We start from the raw sequence: 21,605 nt of genomic DNA on the forward strand, positions 1-21,605 counted from the left end.
ATACGAAGCCCATAGCGGCACGTTAATAACACTGCGAGAATTTTGATGACAGCACCGAACGCTGCTACGACAATATAGCTAGCCGTGCAAGCCCGGACTGCATTCGATTGCCGCTGCTTGACTCTGAACAAAAGCGCACAGTGCTTCTTGCCCATGAACATCAGACGTGTTGGGACTTTTCGTCTGCCATCTCCATCTCATGAGACTCGACATGCACCCCCTCGCGCTCACAGAAACTGTACTCCATGTCCACCCTGGCCGCTGATCGTCCTCTAACTTGTATTACCCAGGAGAAAATCTCGATCCTCTGCCACGCCGCAATTTTACCCATGCTCTGCGCCCTCTCACCGTCCCCCAGCCCGCCCTCTTCAATCTCGATGATTCGCTCGACCACCTTCGCAGCAACGAGGCTGTCCCAAACGGCCTCCCGCATAGGTTGCTGTCGCAGTATGCCCAAAGCCTCGCGTCGGACCGCGGGGTGCCGGCACTTAGCCCCGATTATGAAGAGCACAGGGAGAATCCCGACCTCGGGTGTGAAGGTCAGCCCCAGCGACGCTGAATACTGCACGTCTAACCCGCCAGGGCCACGCAATGTTGGAACTGGGGCAGGAAGCCGTCGTAGTCCATCTCCCTCCCAGGCCCGGAGACGCTGAGAAGGATCCACGCGATGGTGTGTTGCAGCCGTAGCAGCGGTACGAGCGGGCGGGTTGTGGAGTCCGGCTCGCGGAAGCTGTTCTGTTGCATCATGCACTCGAAGAGACTTGACCACGTTCCCAACTGCCCGTGGAGGATGTCCTTTTCGGATGCGTGTTGCGGCAGTACGTCACCCGTGGCTGTCGTTCACTGCTCCGCGTTGCGCAGAGTCATCACCCGGGCGACGAGGGTCTGGAGGTGGTCGGCGGCTTGGTCGAGAGATTGGAAGGCACCGTCGAAAGGCGGAAGTCGGGACACAAGTGTGTCTTGAAAATTGGCGGGAATCCAGTCGACCAGAAACGTCACGGCTTGCATGTCGAGTCGGCGGATCTGTCTGGTTACTTGAGCTACGAGCGTGCGGACCTCCGACGGTGTGACGGGGTCATATGCACCATTGTTGTTCGGTGAAGCCATGCCGATGCTGCGTAAGAGCTCCACGCCTCCACGTAGGTGCGTCATTGCCTGTACGTAGTTGCCCGCCAGCTGATCGAAGCAGGTGAAGAGGTAGCAGACCATGAGTGTGACGGCCGTCGTTTCGGTGCTGTTAAGTGTTGGACTTGGCCGAACCACATCCTTCAGAGCCTTTGGGCTTTCTGAGTCCTGACCGGTCGTCTAGATTGAACCATCCGCCAACCTAACGTGGAGACCATGTTTCGATGATTTCACGTGTTCCAGACTGGAGGTTCCTCTGGACTACTCGAATACGAGTCTGGGCACAACGTCTGTTGCCTTCATCAAACTGGCCTGCAAGAATGCAACCACCCAGTCCCCGAGCATTGTACTCATCCCAGGTAAGATGTCGACAGCTCGTACAAAGACATCTCACCTGCGTGTTACCATACTGATACCTCTCCAGGCGGTCCAGGTGGATCCGGTGTTGACCTGCTCCTTCAATACCGAACCTTGGCGGGGCCCATCTTTGGAGAGCAGTATAACTTCGTTTCCTTTGACCCCCGCGGTGTGAATAATAGCGGACTGGGCCTCGACTGCTTCTCGGGGAATACGGAAGCGAGGGCGGCGTTTATGTGGCTGCACAGCACCGGTGTCACCAACGTGTCATCGACGTCGCTCGAGGAACAGTACTATCCAAGCTCCATCTACGGAGAGTGGTGCAACGATGCTGTCGATTGCGGGTCGCCTCATTGATACTACGTGACTACACCGGCGGTCGCCTACAGTTTGCTCAGGTTTACGGAATCCGAGGCTGAATCATCCGGTCTGTCGCCATCGCAGGCCAAATTGTGGTGCTACGGCATCACCTACGGCACTGTTGTCGGGACCACCTTCGCCTCCATGTTTCCAGACCGGGTCGGGAGAATGATTCTCGACGGCGTTTTGGACGCAGAGAATTATTACATCAATGACTGGAGGGGCAACGTTAATCAAATGGACGAGGCCATGGAAAGGTTCTTGACTCTATGCCATTCTTCGGGTCCTGAAAAATGCGCCTTCTGGGGACCCACGCCAGCCGACATCATGGCCAAAATCAACATCATCATTGACCAGTTTCGGGACCATCCTGTTCCAGTCAGCGGGGTTCAAACTCGGGACTCGCCGTCAATGGTCACGGACTCAGACCTAAAGGCCCTCTTCATCAACGCCATCTACAACCCACTGGCTTCCTTCCCGGCCCTGGCCAACACCTTGCAGCAGCTCGAGAGAGGGGACGTTTCTGCTCTTGTGGGACTGTTTGACGGGCTGTGGGTTACATCCGACGCCCGTCTTGCCATCCAGTGCGCCGATTCGTACCGGAGAAACGGGCTTACCACCACCATTGACGAATTCAAGGCTTACGTCGAGTACACTGTATCGAAGAGCAAGTACATTGGCGACATCTATCCCATCTTCCTCGAGAACATCCTGTGTAGGTCATTCCGATCAGAACTGTCTGATGGCATGGTGTTTCAAGGTAGGTTTACTGCTTCCGTTCGCCGCTCCTCTGTGTAACACCTTTGGATTGGTGCGAACAAACACCTGCATTGGTCGGAAGGGCTGACCAGTTTCTGTCTCGAACAGGTCCGATAGGTGGGCCGGATAAGCCCACGTCCTATCCGATCCTATTCGCGAGCAACACCGTCGACCCTATAACACCCTTGGAAGCGTACGTTCTGACTGAATTGTCTCTCCATCTAAAGCATAACTAATGAACTCGAATCATTCGCAGGGCGCGCAAGATGTCTTCTCGATTTCCCGGATCTGCACTTCTGTTACAAGAAGCCGCCGGTGTAAGCTATCACACATCCCAGCCATATAAACATACCAAACCAGGGCCCAAATTTGCTCGTGAGATTTACTGCAGCACACGGTTGTCAACCTGGGGGGGTCAAACTGTTACTTTGGATATGTACAAGCATACCTTCAAGGCGCACTTCCACCGTCCAAGACTACGTGCCCGCAGCAATACACACCGTTCATAGACGGCCCGGTTTTAAAATAGGCAGGCGGGATCACGACTTCGGCATGTGGATCAAGCTCGCAAGATTTCACTGGAACAAGATACTATCGTCAGCTTGCAATAGCGGGCGTTACTTCGCCATCGATTTTGTAGATAGGGGCAAAAAGCCATTACTACACAAATACCGTTGGGTAGCTAAGGACGTCAATGCTCGTTCCAAATCTGCGCCGGTCTTACAAATTGTCCTCCTTGTTGATACCTCTGGTTCATCGAACGTTCGACCATGCTTCAAATCAATTCGGGTCATTTCAAGCCTTTCACCAAGGCAGATATAGCTAAATCTTTATTGTATCGACTGGATACTATAGTAGATTACTTGGTAGATTTACTAGTAATTTACTAGTAATCTATAATAGTTACCTATCTCTTTACGCATAATCTAGAACTACTAGTTACCCCCACTTTCTGTTGTTTACTATCAATACGTGTAGCTAACTGTATCACTACCCTAGGGAAACCAACATAGATATTAAGTAACTGCCAGTGACTGTGAAGGCATGTATACTCGGTAGGCATACGGGCTCTGTGAACGATGGGCAGTACCAATGCGACTCGTTTGATTCCATTCCCCGGATCCCGTGGTGCATCTCGAAGCCAGACGGTCGTGGTACTTGTCCCGGACAATCGATCGGCATTGTAGCATGACAGACTCAGCCCCTCGTGCCCAAACCGACAGGCCCTCGCCATCTTTGACTTTCCCCCAATGTCTATACTTAGCACACCAGCCACAAGTGACGAAACTGTTGGGATATGGATTGGATTCGAAACAACTGGAATACCGAGGCTGCAACTCACTGATATCTAGATCACCAGATTCTTACCTTCCCCCTTCTTCTCCCCTTCTTCAGGCGGCAGTAGACATCATCAAGAGACTGCTGCTTCACCCAGCCGAAAGGTTCGACCTAGGCCACAACCTCCCCCTGTGATACTGATAAAAAGACACAAAGTACTGTTCGAACTTGATCGTTTAGTTTATCCGCTGTCCGCACACAAAAGACCTCGATCTCATCAAAGGCCAAACAACAAAAACAAGATGGATCCCTTCTCCCCTCTTTTTTCCTTCAAACAAAATGCCTCGGCGGTTGCAAGACAGCCTCTTTGTCCCCGCTTACAGCTTTTTCCACCCCAAGAACCGACCCTCTTGTTCACCAACCGCGGAAACAATGCATTGATCATGTTGTTCTGATCCAAATCCCTCTATAAGACCTGTCTGGTCTGCGTGTCCCGTCAAGCGTTCTGCAGGCTCAGGAAAAGCATACATACCGCCCGCACAACATCTGATTATTGCGTTTCACGCGTATACATACACACCACTCAGAAAAGCCGGCATCCTCATTTCTACTCGAGTCTGCCACTCTGCTAAGAATCCATACGCCTTGACATCCAAGAATCCCGTCACCATGTGCTATAAAGTCTACACCCACACAATGTCATGCGACGTCCGCCCGGTCATCACCTCCACAAAGACCCTGTATGTCAATCCCTACGAGACGCCCCTGGCCTGCCCATGCGCCCCGCCTCCGTCCCCGTCCGCCCGCGGCCGCAGCAGCAGCCGTTGGCACTCCCTCGCCCCTTTCGGGCGCTGTCCCTCCCACGGCTGCTGCACCCTCGACGTCGCCGTCCACCGCTGCGCGCGCCGGTGCCGGGATCCAACGAGGTACAACCGATACCTCCGTTCCCTCTCCGCGTCGCCCAGACGAGACGCTTCCTCTATGCCCTCACGAGGAATGTCGCCCTCGCGCTCCCGCTCATACCCGCACTCGAGCCCGCACCCGTCCAAGCCTATCCACTCCGACCCTTTCGCGGCCCAGCATAGCGCGTCGTCCTGGCGCCGCCTCCGCACCTTCGACCGGGACCCGGACTTCCGCGCCGTCGAGTCCCGCGACTTCCGCCTTGCCCTCGACGAGCTCCTCGACATCGGCCGCGTCCTCCTTCACGCTGAGGCCGAGCTCGACAAGGCCCGCCTCCGGGTCGAGAGGGAACGCGCCCGGCATCGCGCCGCCCACGGCACCGCGTGCGAGGGCGTCCTCCGCGAGTACGAGTGTGGCTGGATACGACGCGTCGCCGATATGGTTGTAGGCGCGGACGACCTGGCGCTGAGCGCCGAGGTCTTGGCGGACTGCTGGACCCGGTATGTCGACCTGCTGCGGAGGTATGAGGAGCTCGGGCAGCGGAGGGTTGGCGGGATCGTTGAAGACCGCGGCCGGCGGGGGTCGGAGCGTCGGGGCAAGGCAAGCAGCCTGGAGACCCGACGGGACGAGCAAGCCAGACCGTGGAGGTACCTTCGTCGAGAGAGCTTTGACATAAAAGACCGTGACAGAAAAGACCGTGACAGAGAGGAGTGTCGGGAGGGGATTCGTGCTCGCGAGGGATGCTTTCGACCCGAGCCAGTACGGAGGCGTCATTCAGTCCGGTTCGATGACTGGGCTGAGCCCCGGCGGAAAAGCAAGGATGGCTCATCGGATGGTAAGCGGTGCCGAAGCTCGTGGAGGTTCTAGTAAGGTGTTCCCCTTCATTCGAAATAGAGGTAGGTCATTGTTTATACAAGCCGACGGGCAAGCACTGTCTATATTGGATATGATCTCATTAGGTCATGTCTTTGTAACATATTTTTAAATTCTGCGTTTGGCCAGGTCCCATCCTTCGCCTGCCTATGACTCGGAGTCCGCTGATTGGAAGATATTGTGCTGTTGGTCGCATGTCCGCATCACGTAACGGGACTTAGTAGACGAGCTTGAAGGCGACCTTGGACGGGTAGTACTTGAGAGTATCGGGTATCGGCAGAGGGTCGTAAAAGGGGTTCGGGCGGAAGGTGATCTCCTTCAGGTGGGGTAAGGCTTCTCTGCTATCGAAGACGAGCTTATGCAGAGCGTCCTGAAGACCCTTTTCATACATGCAACGCTCCTTGGTAGAAAGCTGGTCGACCTCGACGTCGTGCCACAGTTCTGCCAAGTCGAGTATTTCCACTGATGGCGGCAAGCGGTCACGGAGATCAATACTTTGCACCCCCTCCGGGTTCCCATACAGAATGCCAATATCGAGCTTGACATTGCGTAGGGCCTTCATCTTGGGCAGACAAGTGAGAGTGCCGTCTCCGCCGACGTGCTGGGAGAAGTTGCCAGCGAGGATACCTTCGAACGAGAAGGTCTCGAGGGTATCGGCAACGAGGGACAATGCGGTGTTGAGATTGTGCTCACCGTCGGCAGGCTGCTCGGCGACGCCGGAAGGGCCCATCTCGAGGAGCTTCAGGTTCGGGCACAAGGCGCAGATGGCATGCCAGCCTTGACCCCACATGCTGCTGCGCACAAGCCGAATCTCCTCTACATTTTTCCAGCTGCCATCGTCACCCCAGCCGTCACCGGGATCGAGGACGGCGGGCCGGAAAACAGCGGAGCCGAGCTCCACAGAGCGCAGTTTGGGCAGGCGAAGAAGACACGGCAGTTCGCGACGGGGCCAGAAACTCGCGCCCGGGAAGTCGGGCATGGGCTCAAGCATGACGCGGGTGAGAGAGCTCAGGACGCGGGGGCAGCCTTCGGCGGTCTCGATGTCTGGGGTGATGATGTCCTTGAGCTTCTGGTACTCACCCGCGGCGAAGGGCATGCGCATGTGGAGGGTGCTCAGGTTCGGCGACGAGTAAAGAACGAGGGCGAAGACGATCTGGGCGAATTCGAGCTCTGTGTTGGCTTCCCGGACGAAATTCTTTATGCGGTCTGGAAACCGTGACGAGGCATCGACCAGGCGGCGCCATTCGGTGCGCTTGTAGGGGCAAAGAACGTCGGTGGGGTAGTGATCTGTGCCCAGGCAGGAGACATAGGAGAGGACGCGCATGTTGTCGCCCAGTTCGGGACGCTCGAGCAGAGTCTGGAGCAACGACTGTAGCCGGGTCTGACCCCAGAGGTAGACGGTCTGGTAGAGATGGGGAATGGCCAGATCCGATAACCGGCGACACACGAAGGCGAGGCGGTAAAGGGCGACGCGATTTGTGACAACGACGCCATCCGGGTCGGTGTAGGCCTGGAACGGGATATCGAGACCATCGAGGGGCGGCGTCAGATGGCTGACGATTTGCAACAGGACCTCGTCGGGGAGGGAAAGCAGTAATGATGAAGGCATGATGACCAAAGACGGGTGTGTAACGGATCAAGAGCTGTGGCGATGGAAGGGAAGACGGGCGATTGTGGGATATTAGACGTTGATTAGGTAGGCGGGGTTGTATGCGGGAGTGAGACAATATATGAGTCTGTAACCCGCGAGGACTGACCATGAGCGAATGAAGGACGGACACCAAGGCCTTTTTCTCGCCCAGCAACGAGCGGCCTCGGACAGGAGGCTAAGCAGGTGCGTGACGCGAGATAGGGACTGTTATGGTTTTTTGTGATTGATTTTTCTTTTTCGTAAAGCAGACAGACAGTCTAGATGACAGAGCGCCGGCAACACGTGCTAGCGGGTCAGGAGGGGAAACGCGATGCAGGGTTGAACGAGGGTGAGTGAAGAGTGAAAAGCGCAGCAAAGAATACCTAGGGGCTGCCCCATGCCCCAGGTTTTTTTGTTCTTTGTGATCCCCATGCCGCCGCTTCGGAGTCCACCGCCGTGTCAAGGGTTCTCCCATGCTTCAGAAGTGCCGGACAACGAAGGGCCCCCCTTTCGGCGATCAGCATGCAGAGAAAGGGGTCAGTGCTGCAAGATGCGGATACGAAAAAGCGAATTGTGAAAAGAGAGGGGAGGGCAAAAGAGATGGATCTGGGGACAAGTGAGGATCGTTCCTGAGTGGATGCGCCTCATCCGTCTCAACTACCGAGGGAACCTACATGGCGGTCCAGGCTTTTCCATGCCCAGCCTGATATGATATATCCATCATGCATGTCTTGTTTGCGCTATGAGATGATGTAGATGCGCACGCCGGCGCCGTGGAGGGCCGTCATGATTGATGGGCGTGTCGGGTACCATTCGTCTTGCAAGCGCCATATCAAGAATAGTTGAAGTCCAAGATTAGGCCCCCATCTTGTTCAGGGCATTCCGTGCTGAAGCTGCACGATTGTGGGTAGTGAGGCATGTCGTTGGCGAGTGTGCATCCAGCGGGCCCCTTGACTGCCACGGGCGATCCTTGATGACGAACCGTCACGTCTCTTAGCCGCAACCCCCTGGGGATTTGCGCGCCGAGGCTTGGGTCACAGCGCATGACCATGGTTCCCCCTCCCTGTATGTACGTTCTGCCAACGAAGGTCCGGATTGGGCCCAGGGTTACATCCATAAGGAAGAAGCCGGGTAGTTGCTCCTTGGGCGAAACGGATTCCTGACGAGGGTCGGGTGAGAAGTTTGTGGGAAGAGGGCTTCGTATGTTTGTATTGCAGTCGCGGCAGGGAGTTGCCCATGGAAATAACTAATACACTGACGATGAATGGATTGACGACGAGAAGGAGAAGGACGACGATGATGATGATGGCGATGAGGGGAGGAGGAGCACCGAGAACAACAGTTGAGGAGGGATCCCAGAAGGACAGAAAAAAAGGAAAGGTGGATATCCACACCTGAAGAAGCAGACCGATCTGGCTCGGTGCGGACCCGCTCTAGCAGGGCTGCAGGCCATGATTGGCAGGTTCTAGTCGGGGCACAAGGACCATGTCCCACTGGCCCTCCACTCCTTCCTGTCCCTGCCTTCCCACACAATCCTCATGTACATTGTACGTACCGTCCGTACGGATACGTATCTACTATCTAGGTACGGATACTTACTCTTCGGAGAAGGAGGTGGATAGGTAGGTAGGTAGGTACAGAGTATCCGTACCTGTTTCTTCCTGCCTCGAATATCCAAATCGACATCGTGCCTTCCTTCCACAAGTATATCCGTGCCTACCCACTGAGTAACACACAAACACGTCATGCAAATGGGCAGGAGTGCTCAATTTTTCTTTTCTTCTTGTTTTTCTCTCCTCAACGACCACTCACTCTTGTTTGCCCAAATATCACACTCTCTGCTTTTTCTGAAAACCTATTCTTCTCTCGACCAGCCGCAATATCGACCTCGGTGAGACCAAACGCCCAAAACATCGACACATGGACGGGATGAGCTTACAACACAGTACCAAGGCACTCGCATCGATCGTGTGGATACTTTTAATTCCTGGCAAATGGGCCAATTAATCACGTTATCACTGATTCAGGTCGACCTGTTTGTTTGCAATTTGCCTGGGTCATGCATGTCTTGGCGCCACTTTCTTACTATTTTCCGTGGTTTTTTATTTTTATTTTTCTTCCTCTCTGCCCCCTCCTCTTGGGTCCGTCTCCACGAATCGCCGTCGCCGTCGCCGTCGCCGTCGCCGTCCATCACGGCGCCGGGAACAATAACACAATAACCATGTTCGTCACTTTTGAATCCTTTGTTGGTTGTCCCCGTTTCTAACCCCAAGACCCGGCCAGCACTGGACCCGGCCGCCTGCCTGCATGCCTTGCCCCTCCGACAATGAACGAATTCAACATTCACCAAGGCCATGCATCCCACAGCGGGCCACCACCTGCATTCGTCCCGCTGTCCTTGCAAATACTACCTATATGTCTCCTACACGCTGACACATAGACATAACTCGCCTGTAGGCTCCTGACTGATCAACCGACCAACGGGGGCGACGCCCTCGCCAGCAGCCCTTGCCAACTCGATCCCTCCAACCCAAGAGATCACACCACTTGCGGGCTTTTTCGGATCTTGTCGACAGGGTAACCCTCGGATAAAACCTCAGCCACACCCCAAACCCCAAACATGTTCAGGATTCCCCTCCCCCCGTGGCTCGTCGTTACTGCGACCTCCATTCTAATTTGTTTTTAATTTTCTAGTCTAGGTTCGAACTACAGCCACGCACCGCCGTCTCCCCCTCGCTGTCTCGGATGCTTCCTCGCAGCCTAGCCGCCGTCGTTCTGAAACTGTAAAACAGCTGATTCCTCAACAGGAGCTTGGCTTCCCTCACGTCTGGCACGAATCAACATGATCCATCCGCGCTTCGGATGCGAGGCATCGTCTAATTAGTCGGCTGACATTTGTCGCGGAGAAGCAACACCACGGCCGATTTGGTAGCATCGTGCTTGCACTAGCTCGTCACTCAGAAATGCCGCCCAAGCCGTCTTTACTCTGACATGGTTGCATGCCCCCCTGCCATGCCAACGCAGTCTGTTCTTTTGCGCCTTGAATGGACGACTTCACCTCCCTGCCTGCCTGAAAGTCATCGAAAATGTCCCCCAAGTCGCTCCTCGGGTCCATCACGTCAGTCCCCCCAGATTCCGATGCTAGATATCAATCCGTCTTTTGTGATCGCCCTGTTAGAGTGATTCAAACTTCGTCGTTACCCTGTTCCTTTCCCGCTACCGACACTCTAACCCTCTTCCGCAGCTTCAAAGGACTTGACCGGCCTGTCTCCGAGCACTCGTCACTCTCCCGTCCCCTGTCGACATCCTCGTCGCAGCCTCCCCCCGTCCCCCTGTTGTGGCCCGGCAAACGGGGCCGATTCCTCCGCCTATCCGGACGTGACCCGTGACCCCGCTCCCTGCAAAGCTGCGCGATCAGGCTCGGCACGCCGCCCCCCTCCGCCCGCCGCCTCATCGCCTCCAGTGCCTGCCCCTCCGTCCTGCCCTCGGCCAGCATCTCCTTCATCCTGTCCCAGAATGCCTTGCGGCGCGTAAACCAGGACCGCCCATACGTGCTGTTGCGCCACTTGGCCCTGTACAACGTCTCCAGCTGCTCCACGGGCGGCTGGCCATGGAGGCCGTGCCGAAACTCGGCCCATTGCTCCTCGACCGTCACCGGGTGCTGGTGGAACTGGAAGATGGGCCGCCGCTTGCCGTCCTTGTCGAAGACGGTGAGCGTGCTGAAGTATTTGGGGTCTTCGTAGGGGTTCAATGGCGCTGCTTGAGTACGCGTCGGCGGCTGCGGACTTTCTTTGGCGCCGGCGTCGGCGGTGGGCTCGGTCATCTCGTGGGATTCGTCGATGCCGCTCGTGGTCATGGCCTGCCCGTGCCCAGTCTTGACTGCTCTCGCGTGGCTGGTCTCGCTAGCCCTATTCCTTGGCTTCCTCGCGGCTTCGTATGGTCGATGACTCGCTCCAACAAGCCTTGGACGAGGCGCCTTCTTGCCAGTGCTGCGTGTTACTAACGGCGGCGACAGGTGGACCGTTTGTAGTTGACGTCCATCCTCACTCCGTGCTGGAGGATCCGGCCTTCCCTCTCGTATGTGGACAGGCAAAGTCACACGTGACGTATTTCTGCGTCGTGGAAGGGGGACAGTTGGCCGGACATCTGGCTCGACAAGCGCAGGTGGAATCGCCGATGGCGACGGCGACGGCGATGGCGAGACCAGTGTGGCCTCATGACCATCACCCTCATTGGACTGCCGCGTGTTCTCTCGCAACGTCGGGTTAGTTGCATCTACGCCAAAGACTTCCTGTAACCAGTCAGCATCGTCCAATGGCCGATTCGCCAGGGGATGTTGCTCGGCCACGAGCATACTCACCTTGATGATCGAGGCCATGACGTTGACTTGCAGCTGCAGCCTGTCTTCGATCTGCGCCTTCCACACTCGCAACTCTCTTTCAGTCTCTTCCTGCCGCCGCTCGAGATCGCCAACTTCTTTGGTGTACTCGTGCTGTAGTTGCATCACGATCTGGGCGAATTCATTCTCGTCCTGCGGCTCAGGAGGGCTTGGCTGCTCACCAGGCGGTACAACGGGCCCAAAGGGGTCCATGGATTCGCCTTCGCTATCGGAGTAGTCGACAAGCTTCGGCCTCCTCATGACGTTGGTGCCGTTCACAACCGTTGGCCCCTGTGGTCCGAGCCGCCTTGCGATGGCGTTTGAATGTGAGTATTCGCAGCACTTGATGTTTTTTTTTGTGGTTTCTGTGTTTCGATGTGGAAGTTGTTGAACCACAGGTAGTGCGCCTCGAGGTCGATCGACGACGCGCGGCTGCATATATGCCAACACTTGACCGGAGATGTGCGTTGTTGATGGCAAACACTTGACGCAAGGGATAGAGTGGCATTGTTTGAGACCTGTGTCACTGACCGTAGTCGCAATCTCTCGCAGCGTCTGTCTGTGCCTTTGTTCATGTCAAAGGCCAACGGTGGCTATTTGCGTCGGTCAGCGTGATTGTTTGGCCTCTCTAGAGTGGATGTGCGTCCCATCAAGATGAATGGCTCGCGCCCTGGCCCCCTGACGTTTGCATCTGTGTAGCATGGCTCCCTACTGGGATTGATGAGGACTTGCCATGCTTTGAGCTCGATGACATGCGAGAGACCACCGCAGGCCGAAGGATCTTCTCCGCCGTTCTAGTCATCATCGCCGGTACGACCAAAGACAGTCCCCATGCTCTAGTGAGCACTCTTCCGCAGGCGAACCGCTCGAGCGACCGGAACTAGCCTAATCACCGGCCATCTTATAAGCCGGGAGCCACGCCGTGCGTGCGGTCACTTACATCGTGCTCTCTCCCTACGCTATGGCTTTTGACCTTAGGCGATTGATTACGCCCCATCAAAGTCGCGATGGAGATGTATCGGCATCTTCCTTACCCACCGAGGAGTACGTCCGCTCGCCCCACGTCACGCTCAACGATAATGGGGGGACTGTGAAGGGCCACCGGTACGACAGGTTGACATTCCTAAAGGGCCCAAAGGGGTGCACAAGCGAGCGCTTTGCCAAGGGAGAGATGCGTCGCGTCGTCGCCGCGCTGGTGGCGGGGTTCCAGTGGACGCTCGCGCAGGCCCACGAACCATAGCAAGTTAGCATCGTAGTTGTGAGTCGCAGTCGCTGGTAGCCCTTCCTATACCGGTCATGTCGTTCTGTTACTGATGTAGAGGTGGGTGGAGGTCAAACCAGCCGGTGGAATCGCGGTGTGACAACGACCAATCGCGCCTTTGATGGTTCCGAAGAGAAGTAAATGAGCTAGAGTACGGTATAGAGTCTGCCATTAATACCTCTTTCATTGATGGCTGGCTGAGAAGCTGTTGCGCCCATGGTGAGTAGTTGGACTATTAGCCCTGTGCAAGGAACAAATGGGTGTAATAACGCCTCCCTAACACACAGACACCAAGCCTGCATGGCCAGCATGCACATTTATTATTCAAATATACCCTGGAACCGATATATATGCCTGATGAAAGTTATGAGATTTAATTATGTGTCTGAGCTGGTGCTGGCAATTCAAAAGAGATGTTTGGAATGCCCGTTATGGATTATATAATGAGAAGAGGCGGATTTGAACGCGGGCATTGAACGTGCGCGTGACACCAGCCTCACAAACAGCACCTGTTTCTCCGTCTCGCTGTTCGCAAAGCTGCATTTGCTTTGCCCTGATACGACTCGTAAAGGGCGACACTGCTTCCAAGCTCATCCACCCCTGGCGCCAGGGGGTTGTGGACAGAAATTGCGGCCAGTGAGCTGATCAACATGTCCGTGACTGCGGTATGGATAAATTGCATCTCTAAGAAGTGCTCGATTGCCCGATCAGCTCGGCTTCTGGTCAGTGATGGAGGCGAGGCTTCCGCGTCTCGTCACACCAGGACTGGTGTGTAGTATAGCAGATTGTTTGTTTGTTTGTTTGAGTATTTAACGCCTGGACGTCCCTGTCAAGGGCAAAGGGCGCTCAAGTGGACTACTGACTACAACTAAATACACATTTCGCCTGCTGGCACAGTCGATCCGCTCCTCCGCTGCTGTCGTTCGCCTCTCCTTGAGAGTTTCTGTTACAATCTCGTCGATCCTGTTTGGGCCAAGTCGCTCCCCAGACTGGGATGTAGTATAGCAGAGAGCGACTAATAAGCATTGTTTGAACGATATCATATTCTCTACATGTTACTGAACCCCTGCGCTACTTCTGTGTTTAATTTTCCTACTGTTCTTCTCGTACTTACTATGCCCTTTGCTGCGCCGCTTCAGCTGCGCTTATCCATGTTTCTTCCAGCCACTCAAGAATAAGTAAGATAACGACCTATTCGCCAATAAGAATGGTCGAGATCTCAGCTCTTCTTTTATGTACTAGCTCATCAACTCGCGTCTGGACGCTGCATGCAACCCCTCACTGTGTCACACTTTCAGCCGCGCCTTTTCAGGCGTCAGTATTTACAAATAATATCACAGCTTTAATAGCATTTTGCACGAGCTTGTTGCCAGGATGGACACCCTGTACTTCTTGTGCTACTCCATATGACTCCAACGTTCGGACCAAAGTATGATGCAAAGAAGTGACTGATGATTTTGGACACAAAGCTCGATCGCGACCGCCTGTGTAGGTTTGGCCGGCACCATCACTACATTGGCCTTTAATCTTACAATATTTGTCCGCGAAGTTAGAGACGCAAAAAGCGAAAGAGATACCGTTAGTCGAGAGTTGCTTTCTTTGAAGAGCGTTCTTGAACTCATGGCCGATGATTTCGAAAACGCACCACGACCACCTCCAGACGGCCTGCTGATGCAGATATCCGGCGTTCTTTCTAACTGTAAGAACATGGTCGCAGAGATCGAAGGCTGTGTTCAGACACATCAAGATTCCCGGATCCAAAAAGGAGCTCGCTGGGTTGCCTTTGGTAGGGGGGACATGCCTAGGCTACGAGCCACTCTGGAAGCACACAAACAACACTAAACCTGGCCTTGGAGATTCTCTCTCTGTAAGTAATCTCAAGTTTTGTTCAGGTATCGTGGAACTGACTGCGTTCTCAGAACCACTCTCCGTGATGTCCAGCAGGAGACTATTGCGGTGAAGCAAAACACAGACGTTCTAGTCAAAGACTCCAAGGACATTGTGGACGGCACGGCCAGAATCCTCGAAGGGATTGCCGATCTACAATAGAAGCTCCCAGGGAGCCCTCGCTTCTTCATGCTATCACGTTACCTCGACGAGTTAACGACATATGCTGAGACTGTGTCTGATGACGTCGAGGCGCGGTTCGAAAGCCTGACCATATACAGTGCAGACGGCTCGGACGCCGGGGATGTATGGGAGACGTGCCAGAACGAGGACAGCAGAGAAAGAAACAATTGCGTGAGCTCAAGACCAAATTCACCCGATATTCACGATCTTTGGTATCAAATTCGCCGGAATGGCACGGAACGTGCAGCTCAGCCGCCGCACGAGGAGTTGAAAGAGGAGGACAGTGCCGGGTATAGCAAGACTTTCGATAGTGATGGCCTAGAAAGTAAGTACTTTTTTTGGATTCCGCAGACAAATTACTGTCGCAAAAATGACGCCGTTAGTTACGGGCAGTAACTAACGCCTTATATCCTGTGAAAATTACCCATATATTGACTAATAGCAGCGATAGAATCGCGCGTACGGCGGATTCTGGCGCGGGTTGCCAAGCTTGTCGGTCAGATGGAACCACGTAGGGCCTGAGAGGCCAGCGCACGTACTTGGAATGCCTTTGTAGAAAGTGAGATGTCGCGTCAATTCAAAATCTGCTTGTATTCCTATGCAGGATATCACCAGGCTGGCTGATGATTATCATATTAGCAAACTGAAGTTCGACTCAGCCCATCTCCTTCATTCCGGCCGAGGGCTGGATGGAAGATTCTACAGAGCCAATTCTCCTCACAGCAACAAGCACCTACTGAACATTTCTTGGCTACAGGTGACAACGTGTTTCAAGTGATTGACAGAACTAAACAGGGAATCCCTTGACTCTTCCGCTTGCTGGATACAGGAGATTAGCTCCCAGGACGTTGTCACATTGACTTTACAAGGCCCTAACAACGCCAAAATGGGCCCATCTCCTGGCCTTTGACGCGAGGCCATGGTAGGTTCTTTGGTAAGTGATCTTGTTTCGCCGCTTAGTAACCTCGGAACGCGATACTTGACACTTGTACATGCGGTCATCTGGTCGCTTTCACATGATTTAAGATGCATATTCAAGATGTTTGTTTACTCGACAAAGCAACAAATGATGTCATTTCATATATCAAGAATGGAAGAGATCTCCGGTGCTCCCTTTCACGACTTGTCACTCAAAGATCATCAATGAGGGGGCTAAGGCCCTGGGTGGTGCCAATCCGGTCCTCAAACCAGAAGCGGAGTCTCTCAACAACCACGCGGTCAGACATCCACTTGCCGAAGGCGGTAGGGTCGGTACCGGGCATCTCCAAGATGGAAGGGTAGTTGGGTGGGGGAGGGACGTCGCCGCGGACACTCCATCCTCCGCGGATGTTCTGGTACTCGGCGCTGAGGATATAGGAGTGCAGAAGCTTGGCACCCTCGGGGTGGGGTGCATTCTTGAGGATACCGCCAGTTTGGGGCCATGACACGAATTGACCCTTGACGGGGAAGGACGACTTGATCGGGGAAACCGGGTTCAGGTTACCGGAAGAGGTGAAAGTGGCAGCCCATTGGGTATCGTTCTTCCTGAAGATGGTGCTTGGGGTCTGAGTACCACGGACCCAGCGGGGGTTCAGGGCGAGGAGCTTGTCAAACCAGGCGGGGCCATACTGCTTCAGACTATTTTGGACCATTAGTCATTACCGAACATAGTCTACTAAAGTTGTGCAACTTACATTAGATTAAAGGCAAAGAGGACCGCATCGTCGTCGTTGGGGTAGGTCAGGACAAGCTTGTCCTTGAGGTCAGGGTTGACCCAGTCCTCCCACTCCACCGGGGCTGTGATGTTGGGCAGTTCTCCAGAGTGCCATTGGCCACCCCATGAGATGATGAAGAGGCCGTAGTACGCAGCGGTCTCGTTGTTCTTGAACTCGGGGAGAATCTTGTCGTAGCCCAGAGGGGCGTAGTCAAGAAGAGCATCCTCAGATGCCCAACGAGGGAAGTCGTGGAGCGTTTGGAGGATGGTGCTGTCGACGTAGACGTTGTTGGCTGCGATCTGATCGTCTATTTTGCCGTCGTGGTATTTGGAGACGTCGACGGTCACGTTCAGAGTCATGCCAGGGAATCTTTTCTCGAAGTTTGTCTTCAGGCCGTTGGCTTGGGTGGTCTCATCGCCGCCCTGGAACAGAGTGACGACGCCCCCTTCGGCAAGAGCAGCCTGGTAGATCTCGTCGATTGTTCGGGTCTCGATCTCGGTCGCGGCACCGACCAAAGCTCGGGTGCCGAGAAGGCCAAGGGCCAAGAGAGTGCGAAACATAATGACAGGCTTGGGTGGGCGAAACCAAAAACGATCGTAGTAAGGCTACCGACGAGGCAATCGGGTTGAAGAAACCTTGCTAAACAGCATCGTCGATCTCTTCTTATATAACCTAAGAAACAAAATGTTGTGCACTCGCAGCCGTTCGCTGAAAGTCGGTAAAGTTGTCTAAGGTGATCCCTCAATCTCGCATCCTTGGTCTGCAATAACTTTTGACATGCATGCTTACCAAGTATCGAATAAGGGAATTCCGTACCGCGCGCTTGATTACAATAGCAGCGGAAGTCCCGCTAGGAAAGACAAGACGAACCACGATCGTCCTGACTTATCAATCTGCCCATTCCTTTTAAAGCTTAGACCCTGTGCAGTGACGGAGATTACGATCGTACGACGACGGGTATTCCATGTAGGTGAGGGATTAACATGATTTTCGATGATAGCTAAGTCAAGAGTCATGTCCACCAGTTCCTGGTTTATTCTGTCCGTTCCGTCCACTTACCAGCTGAGAAAGCTATGAATGTAGCATGGCAAAGGTGGAGACACATGGGCATGATGTGGCCTGGATGACGATGTTGACCATTATTAGGGGAAGCGAGCGGTTGTTTGGTTCCAAGACTTTCCCTGCCCCTTTCGCAAGCTGGAGAAAACAAGCTTATTGATCATGACACAAAGAAACAAGAAGAAGCAAGCCGACACAAATTAAAGGCGGCAGGGACAGGGGCACGTTCCTTGCAGTTGGCCCTTTTCGATGTAGCGCTATAATAAACAGTGTTATTTTATGGGGTAGTTACATATAAACCAGCCAGCGTCGGTTTTATAGTACCACACTGCCTCCAAGGCTATTCTTGACCTCTTGTGGTCAACATCAAGTTTTTTTCGACGTGTAGTTGAATGCCTGATGACTCCATAATACTTCATTTCTTCCAGAAACCTTGTATTATATAGAATATCGGGCATAATAGTTATGGTGTGTTTTTCCTATTTATGTTACGAGTGTCATTATCTTCTGGGACCTTGAGATGGACCCCTTAAGTACTTCAGTTCATCAGTTCTTCGAAAAGCTTTTGCTCCATGTAATAACTAGACACCGATATCGGAGTGATAGTCATTCTTGAAGTCAAACCACAATAGCTGATTGAAATACGGTTTAGAAGTCCGAAGGCCAAATTGGTGTCGTCGCCTTATTTTATGTCAGGTTGAATTTGAACAATAGATAGCCCATCTTCTGTTGTATTTGTTCAAAAGGAGTGGAACTGTGCTATTCGTGATGATCAGGAGCATACCAAGACTTTGTTTTTTTTCGCTTGCCTTTTTTCTTGCGGTAGTACGATGACATGCCATTGTTCCGGAATCCGAATGAGAACTGAATCAGGTTCGCTGGAGTATGTGGACCAGGCAATCTCAAGGAGGTACGTACGGTGACGTAAAGTGGACCTATGATCGTCGTGTTACAATTATCCCATTGAGTGCCGAGTGACCTCACATAACCTCAGACCAATAAGAGTACAGAAATTCAGGCTGACGGTCCAATAGCTGGCAGTAATTATTTACATAGACCCATTTTGGGTTATGTGAGGTCACTAGGCACTCAATGGGATAGCTGATATCCATGGAAGATTCGCCATACTTACTGTATTATTCTATACCAACGTATCTTTTTATCTATTTCCCATTATCTGATGATTGGGGCATTCAATGGGGTTTATAAAGTGCTGTATCATTATGTTCAGTGGTACTGGCAAAAGATTTGTCGCGGCTGTCTGGTCACACATGATACGGGAGCATGGAAAGTCCTCAGTACGCGCGCTGTGCATGTGTTACTGATCATCAAACAGTATTGTACGATTTCATTGGTTGCTTTTGTCATGAAACTATCAACAATCGCTAGAGACACTTGCATACGTTGTGGCTGGGGAACTAGTTCACGAAGCTATGGCCATTATTCGGTCTTGAAGGCGTTCATCCTCCAGCACTCTCCCGTGTAAACGGATATAATCACAAAATGGACCCTAATGGCGAATGTGGATAGTTACATGATCCACGTGTTTTATCTCTCATAGATTTATCAAACACTCAGAAGCTAATATTTCATGGTAGGAGTTTGAGCAATGTCATAGCCGAGGAAGAATGCGTCATTACAGCCTCGTTCTACTTGGTTCTCTGAATCGATATGATACGATCAGAATTGACTCGTGTTATAAAGAGTTTCCAGCCCTGTGAGCTCAGCCGTCAATCAGGTGTCACTACTAAGCTTCTCATGTGTGTGGACTAAAGGAGCAATAAGAGGATCGCTTGTACAAGCACCGAGGAAATCCAAGGGTAAGATTTCCCCTGATAGGTATGGTCGGGAACCTCTGAAGCATGGTAGCACGATGCTGAAGTCAGTGGTGGCAATGATTATCCCTGAAACTCCCAAGGAAGTACCACCCTGTGCTCTGTTTCGATGGCAAAGATGAATGGTTAGGTAATGATGCTGCATGTTATTCGGATCGACGGCAAGGCCGCTATTGGCTGCCAATGACCTGTTGTTTCGCCTCGGCCCGAGCTTGAGCTTATTACACACCTTCTTTGATTTAGACTCAGTTGCGTTGCACCGAGCTGACTTAGACTTTCTACCCCTGGGTAGCTTGCCGAGTAAACTCTAAGTTGGGTTCGCCGGTTGTATTCGTCCCCTGCGGGTGGGCAACAGACGTCTGCAAAATTTCAGACATCATTGTATTGGCTTAAAAACTTTGATCAAGATATCTGGGGGCAACTAACGGTCACTTCCTACTGGTAAACATTTAACTAGGCAGATTGTGGAGGACCCGTCAATGGTTAGTCCAACAAAGCGGATTTATGTATGATGTATCTGCACCATCGCCAGTCTCCAAAGACCGGAACCCTGCGTACCTTGACACTTGAGCTCTTACAGTTCATTTCAGAAAAGAATATTCATACCGAGATCAGATATCCCAATATGATGGTAGACGTGATCTTATTAAAGATTTTCCAAGCCGTTGTATCATGATTTGATGTGATGCTCATACTATGTAAATGGCCTCAATAGAACATTGTTGGTTATCACACCGAAGGGATATTACAGGTCACATATGTGTATGTGCAGGATCGTGGTATTGTTGTGGTTCTATCTAGATTTCTGGGCACCCACTTGTGGGCAGCACCCTTGTGTTGTAGAGTAAGGGTGGATACTGCCGGGGGGGTGGTGTGTCACGTGGGACATCACGTGGCCCACCTCCCCGGAGCATACCTCCCATATGCCAACAAAAGTAGTTTCTGTAAACGTAGACGATTCATATAGTCATACAATATTACATGTTCGAGAGGTTGCCGTTCCTACATGAAACTTGCGCGAACCTAAAGCATTTCCATTCGATTACGCCATTCCCTTCTCTCAGTCGCGATTCGGACATTTATATCCTTCCATCTTCCACTTAGCCATCCTCCCAGCCCCATTGACAATTTCACTCCCGTCCCAGTCTCCCCCCACAGCCGTTATTTGTCTCCCATCACACTGCTGCTGCGCCGACTGCGGCGGCGGCGCCAGCTGGCGCTGCTGGGGAAGCTGCCCGCTTGGAGACGGCAGGGGCCACGATGGGAGCTGCAGGAGCCGCTGGAGCGGCGGGAACTGCTGGAGGGACAGCCTTGGCTGCTGCGGGCGACCTAAACGTCGCGATAGCACTATCAATAGCAGTATCGAGCTGACCGGTGCTCTTCTGTGCTATGGGGCGGGCAATCGCTGGGATCTTGCTCAGGAGCATCTCGCTGAGCTGGCCGCTGCCCTCCTTCTGCTGCTGGAGGGAGTCAGCGACCACGGAGGAGACGCCGAGTTGGTCGAACACGGGCTTCTTCTGCTCAAGGTCGCCGAGGGTGGTTTGGACTTGTGTAACGAGGTCGCCGGCTGTCTGCTGGAGACCGAGGGCGCCGATCAAGCTCAGGTCGTCGGCGCCAGAGATCTGGGTGGCCGCTTTCTCGAGGGTTGTCTGCGCGCCTTGCGCCGCGTTGAGGACGCCGACGGCGGTGTTTGGGTCGGTCGCCGACAGCTGTTTGATGGCCGTGTCAAGCTTTTGTAGTGAGCCCTGGACCATGCCGATGGCGCCGGTGATGACGTCCCTCTGGCGTGCTACGAGGACCGGTCCAGCCGTGATCGCCAAGACCTGCAAGGCAGCGGCAAGAACCTTGGATCCGAGCATTTCCGATGTGGGTGTTTACAAATACAGTAAACGAAGGGAAACCGTTGACTTAGATGATGATTGACACGAAGGAGACGAGATTGAACAGTGAAGAATGGGTCGAACGCAGTGATATGGCGCTTCAGCTCGATTTTATCAACATCTCAAGTGAACCGGTCACTCCTATT

The 21,605-nt window shown here is 53.3% G+C and overlaps 10 protein-coding genes across 10 annotated transcripts; 4 read left to right on the forward strand and 6 right to left on the reverse strand.

The window, feature by feature from the left end:
* Nucleotides 1-160: 160 nt before the first annotated feature.
* On the reverse strand, nt 161-1,107 carry GLRG_11058 (uncharacterized protein; the record flags this gene model as incomplete). The annotated part of the gene is made up of 3 exons (XM_008101696.1): nt 161-526; nt 589-795; nt 871-1,107. The coding sequence occupies 3 exons, from the start codon at nt 1,105-1,107 to the stop codon at nt 161-163; spliced, it is 810 nt and encodes a 269-aa protein (XP_008099887.1).
* A 100-nt stretch (nt 1,108-1,207) lies between these two features.
* GLRG_11059 (uncharacterized protein) lies at nt 1,208-3,110 on the forward strand (the record flags this gene model as incomplete). Its single annotated transcript, XM_008101697.1, has 7 exons — nt 1,208-1,243; nt 1,310-1,484; nt 1,550-1,826; nt 1,881-2,602; nt 2,710-2,794; nt 2,858-2,918; nt 3,045-3,110. 7 exons carry the CDS (start codon nt 1,208-1,210, stop codon nt 3,108-3,110), a joined length of 1,422 nt encoding a protein of 473 aa, XP_008099888.1.
* A 1,465-nt stretch (nt 3,111-4,575) lies between these two features.
* On the forward strand, nt 4,576-5,455 carry GLRG_11060 (uncharacterized protein; the record flags this gene model as incomplete). Its single annotated transcript, XM_008101698.1, has 2 exons — nt 4,576-5,279; nt 5,320-5,455. The coding sequence occupies 2 exons, from the start codon at nt 4,576-4,578 to the stop codon at nt 5,453-5,455; spliced, it is 840 nt and encodes a 279-aa protein (XP_008099889.1).
* A 414-nt stretch (nt 5,456-5,869) lies between these two features.
* GLRG_11061 (uncharacterized protein) lies at nt 5,870-7,261 on the reverse strand (the record flags this gene model as incomplete). Its single annotated transcript, XM_008101699.1, has 1 exon — nt 5,870-7,261. One exon carries the CDS (start codon nt 7,259-7,261, stop codon nt 5,870-5,872), a length of 1,392 nt encoding a protein of 463 aa, XP_008099890.1.
* A 3,205-nt stretch (nt 7,262-10,466) lies between these two features.
* On the reverse strand, nt 10,467-11,105 carry GLRG_11062 (uncharacterized protein; the record flags this gene model as incomplete). The annotated part of the gene is made up of 1 exon (XM_008101700.1): nt 10,467-11,105. The coding sequence occupies one exon, from the start codon at nt 11,103-11,105 to the stop codon at nt 10,467-10,469; it is 639 nt and encodes a 212-aa protein (XP_008099891.1).
* Nucleotides 11,106-11,377: 272 nt separating this feature from the next.
* Nucleotides 11,378-11,921, reverse strand: GLRG_11063 (uncharacterized protein; the record flags this gene model as incomplete). Its single annotated transcript, XM_008101701.1, has 2 exons — nt 11,378-11,428; nt 11,643-11,921. The coding sequence occupies 2 exons, from the start codon at nt 11,919-11,921 to the stop codon at nt 11,378-11,380; spliced, it is 330 nt and encodes a 109-aa protein (XP_008099892.1).
* A 700-nt stretch (nt 11,922-12,621) lies between these two features.
* GLRG_11064 (uncharacterized protein) lies at nt 12,622-12,900 on the forward strand (the record flags this gene model as incomplete). Its single annotated transcript, XM_008101702.1, has 1 exon — nt 12,622-12,900. One exon carries the CDS (start codon nt 12,622-12,624, stop codon nt 12,898-12,900), a length of 279 nt encoding a protein of 92 aa, XP_008099893.1.
* Nucleotides 12,901-14,997: 2,097 nt separating this feature from the next.
* Nucleotides 14,998-15,513, forward strand: GLRG_11065 (uncharacterized protein; the record flags this gene model as incomplete). The annotated part of the gene is made up of 2 exons (XM_008101703.1): nt 14,998-15,316; nt 15,443-15,513. 2 exons carry the CDS (start codon nt 14,998-15,000, stop codon nt 15,511-15,513), a joined length of 390 nt encoding a protein of 129 aa, XP_008099894.1.
* Nucleotides 15,514-16,121: 608 nt separating this feature from the next.
* GLRG_11066 (ABC-type Fe3+ transport system) lies at nt 16,122-17,245 on the reverse strand (the record flags this gene model as incomplete). The annotated part of the gene is made up of 2 exons (XM_008101704.1): nt 16,122-16,608; nt 16,665-17,245. The coding sequence occupies 2 exons, from the start codon at nt 17,243-17,245 to the stop codon at nt 16,122-16,124; spliced, it is 1,068 nt and encodes a 355-aa protein (XP_008099895.1).
* A 3,509-nt stretch (nt 17,246-20,754) lies between these two features.
* Nucleotides 20,755-21,438, reverse strand: GLRG_11067 (cell wall protein; the record flags this gene model as incomplete). The annotated part of the gene is made up of 1 exon (XM_008101705.1): nt 20,755-21,438. One exon carries the CDS (start codon nt 21,436-21,438, stop codon nt 20,755-20,757), a length of 684 nt encoding a protein of 227 aa, XP_008099896.1.
* Between the last annotated feature and the right edge of the window lie 167 nt (nt 21,439-21,605).

This window comes from Colletotrichum graminicola (genome assembly GCF_000149035.1).
Source record: "Colletotrichum graminicola M1.001 genomic scaffold supercont1.72, whole genome shotgun sequence".
Lineage (NCBI taxonomy): Eukaryota > Fungi > Ascomycota > Sordariomycetes > Glomerellales > Glomerellaceae > Colletotrichum > Colletotrichum graminicola.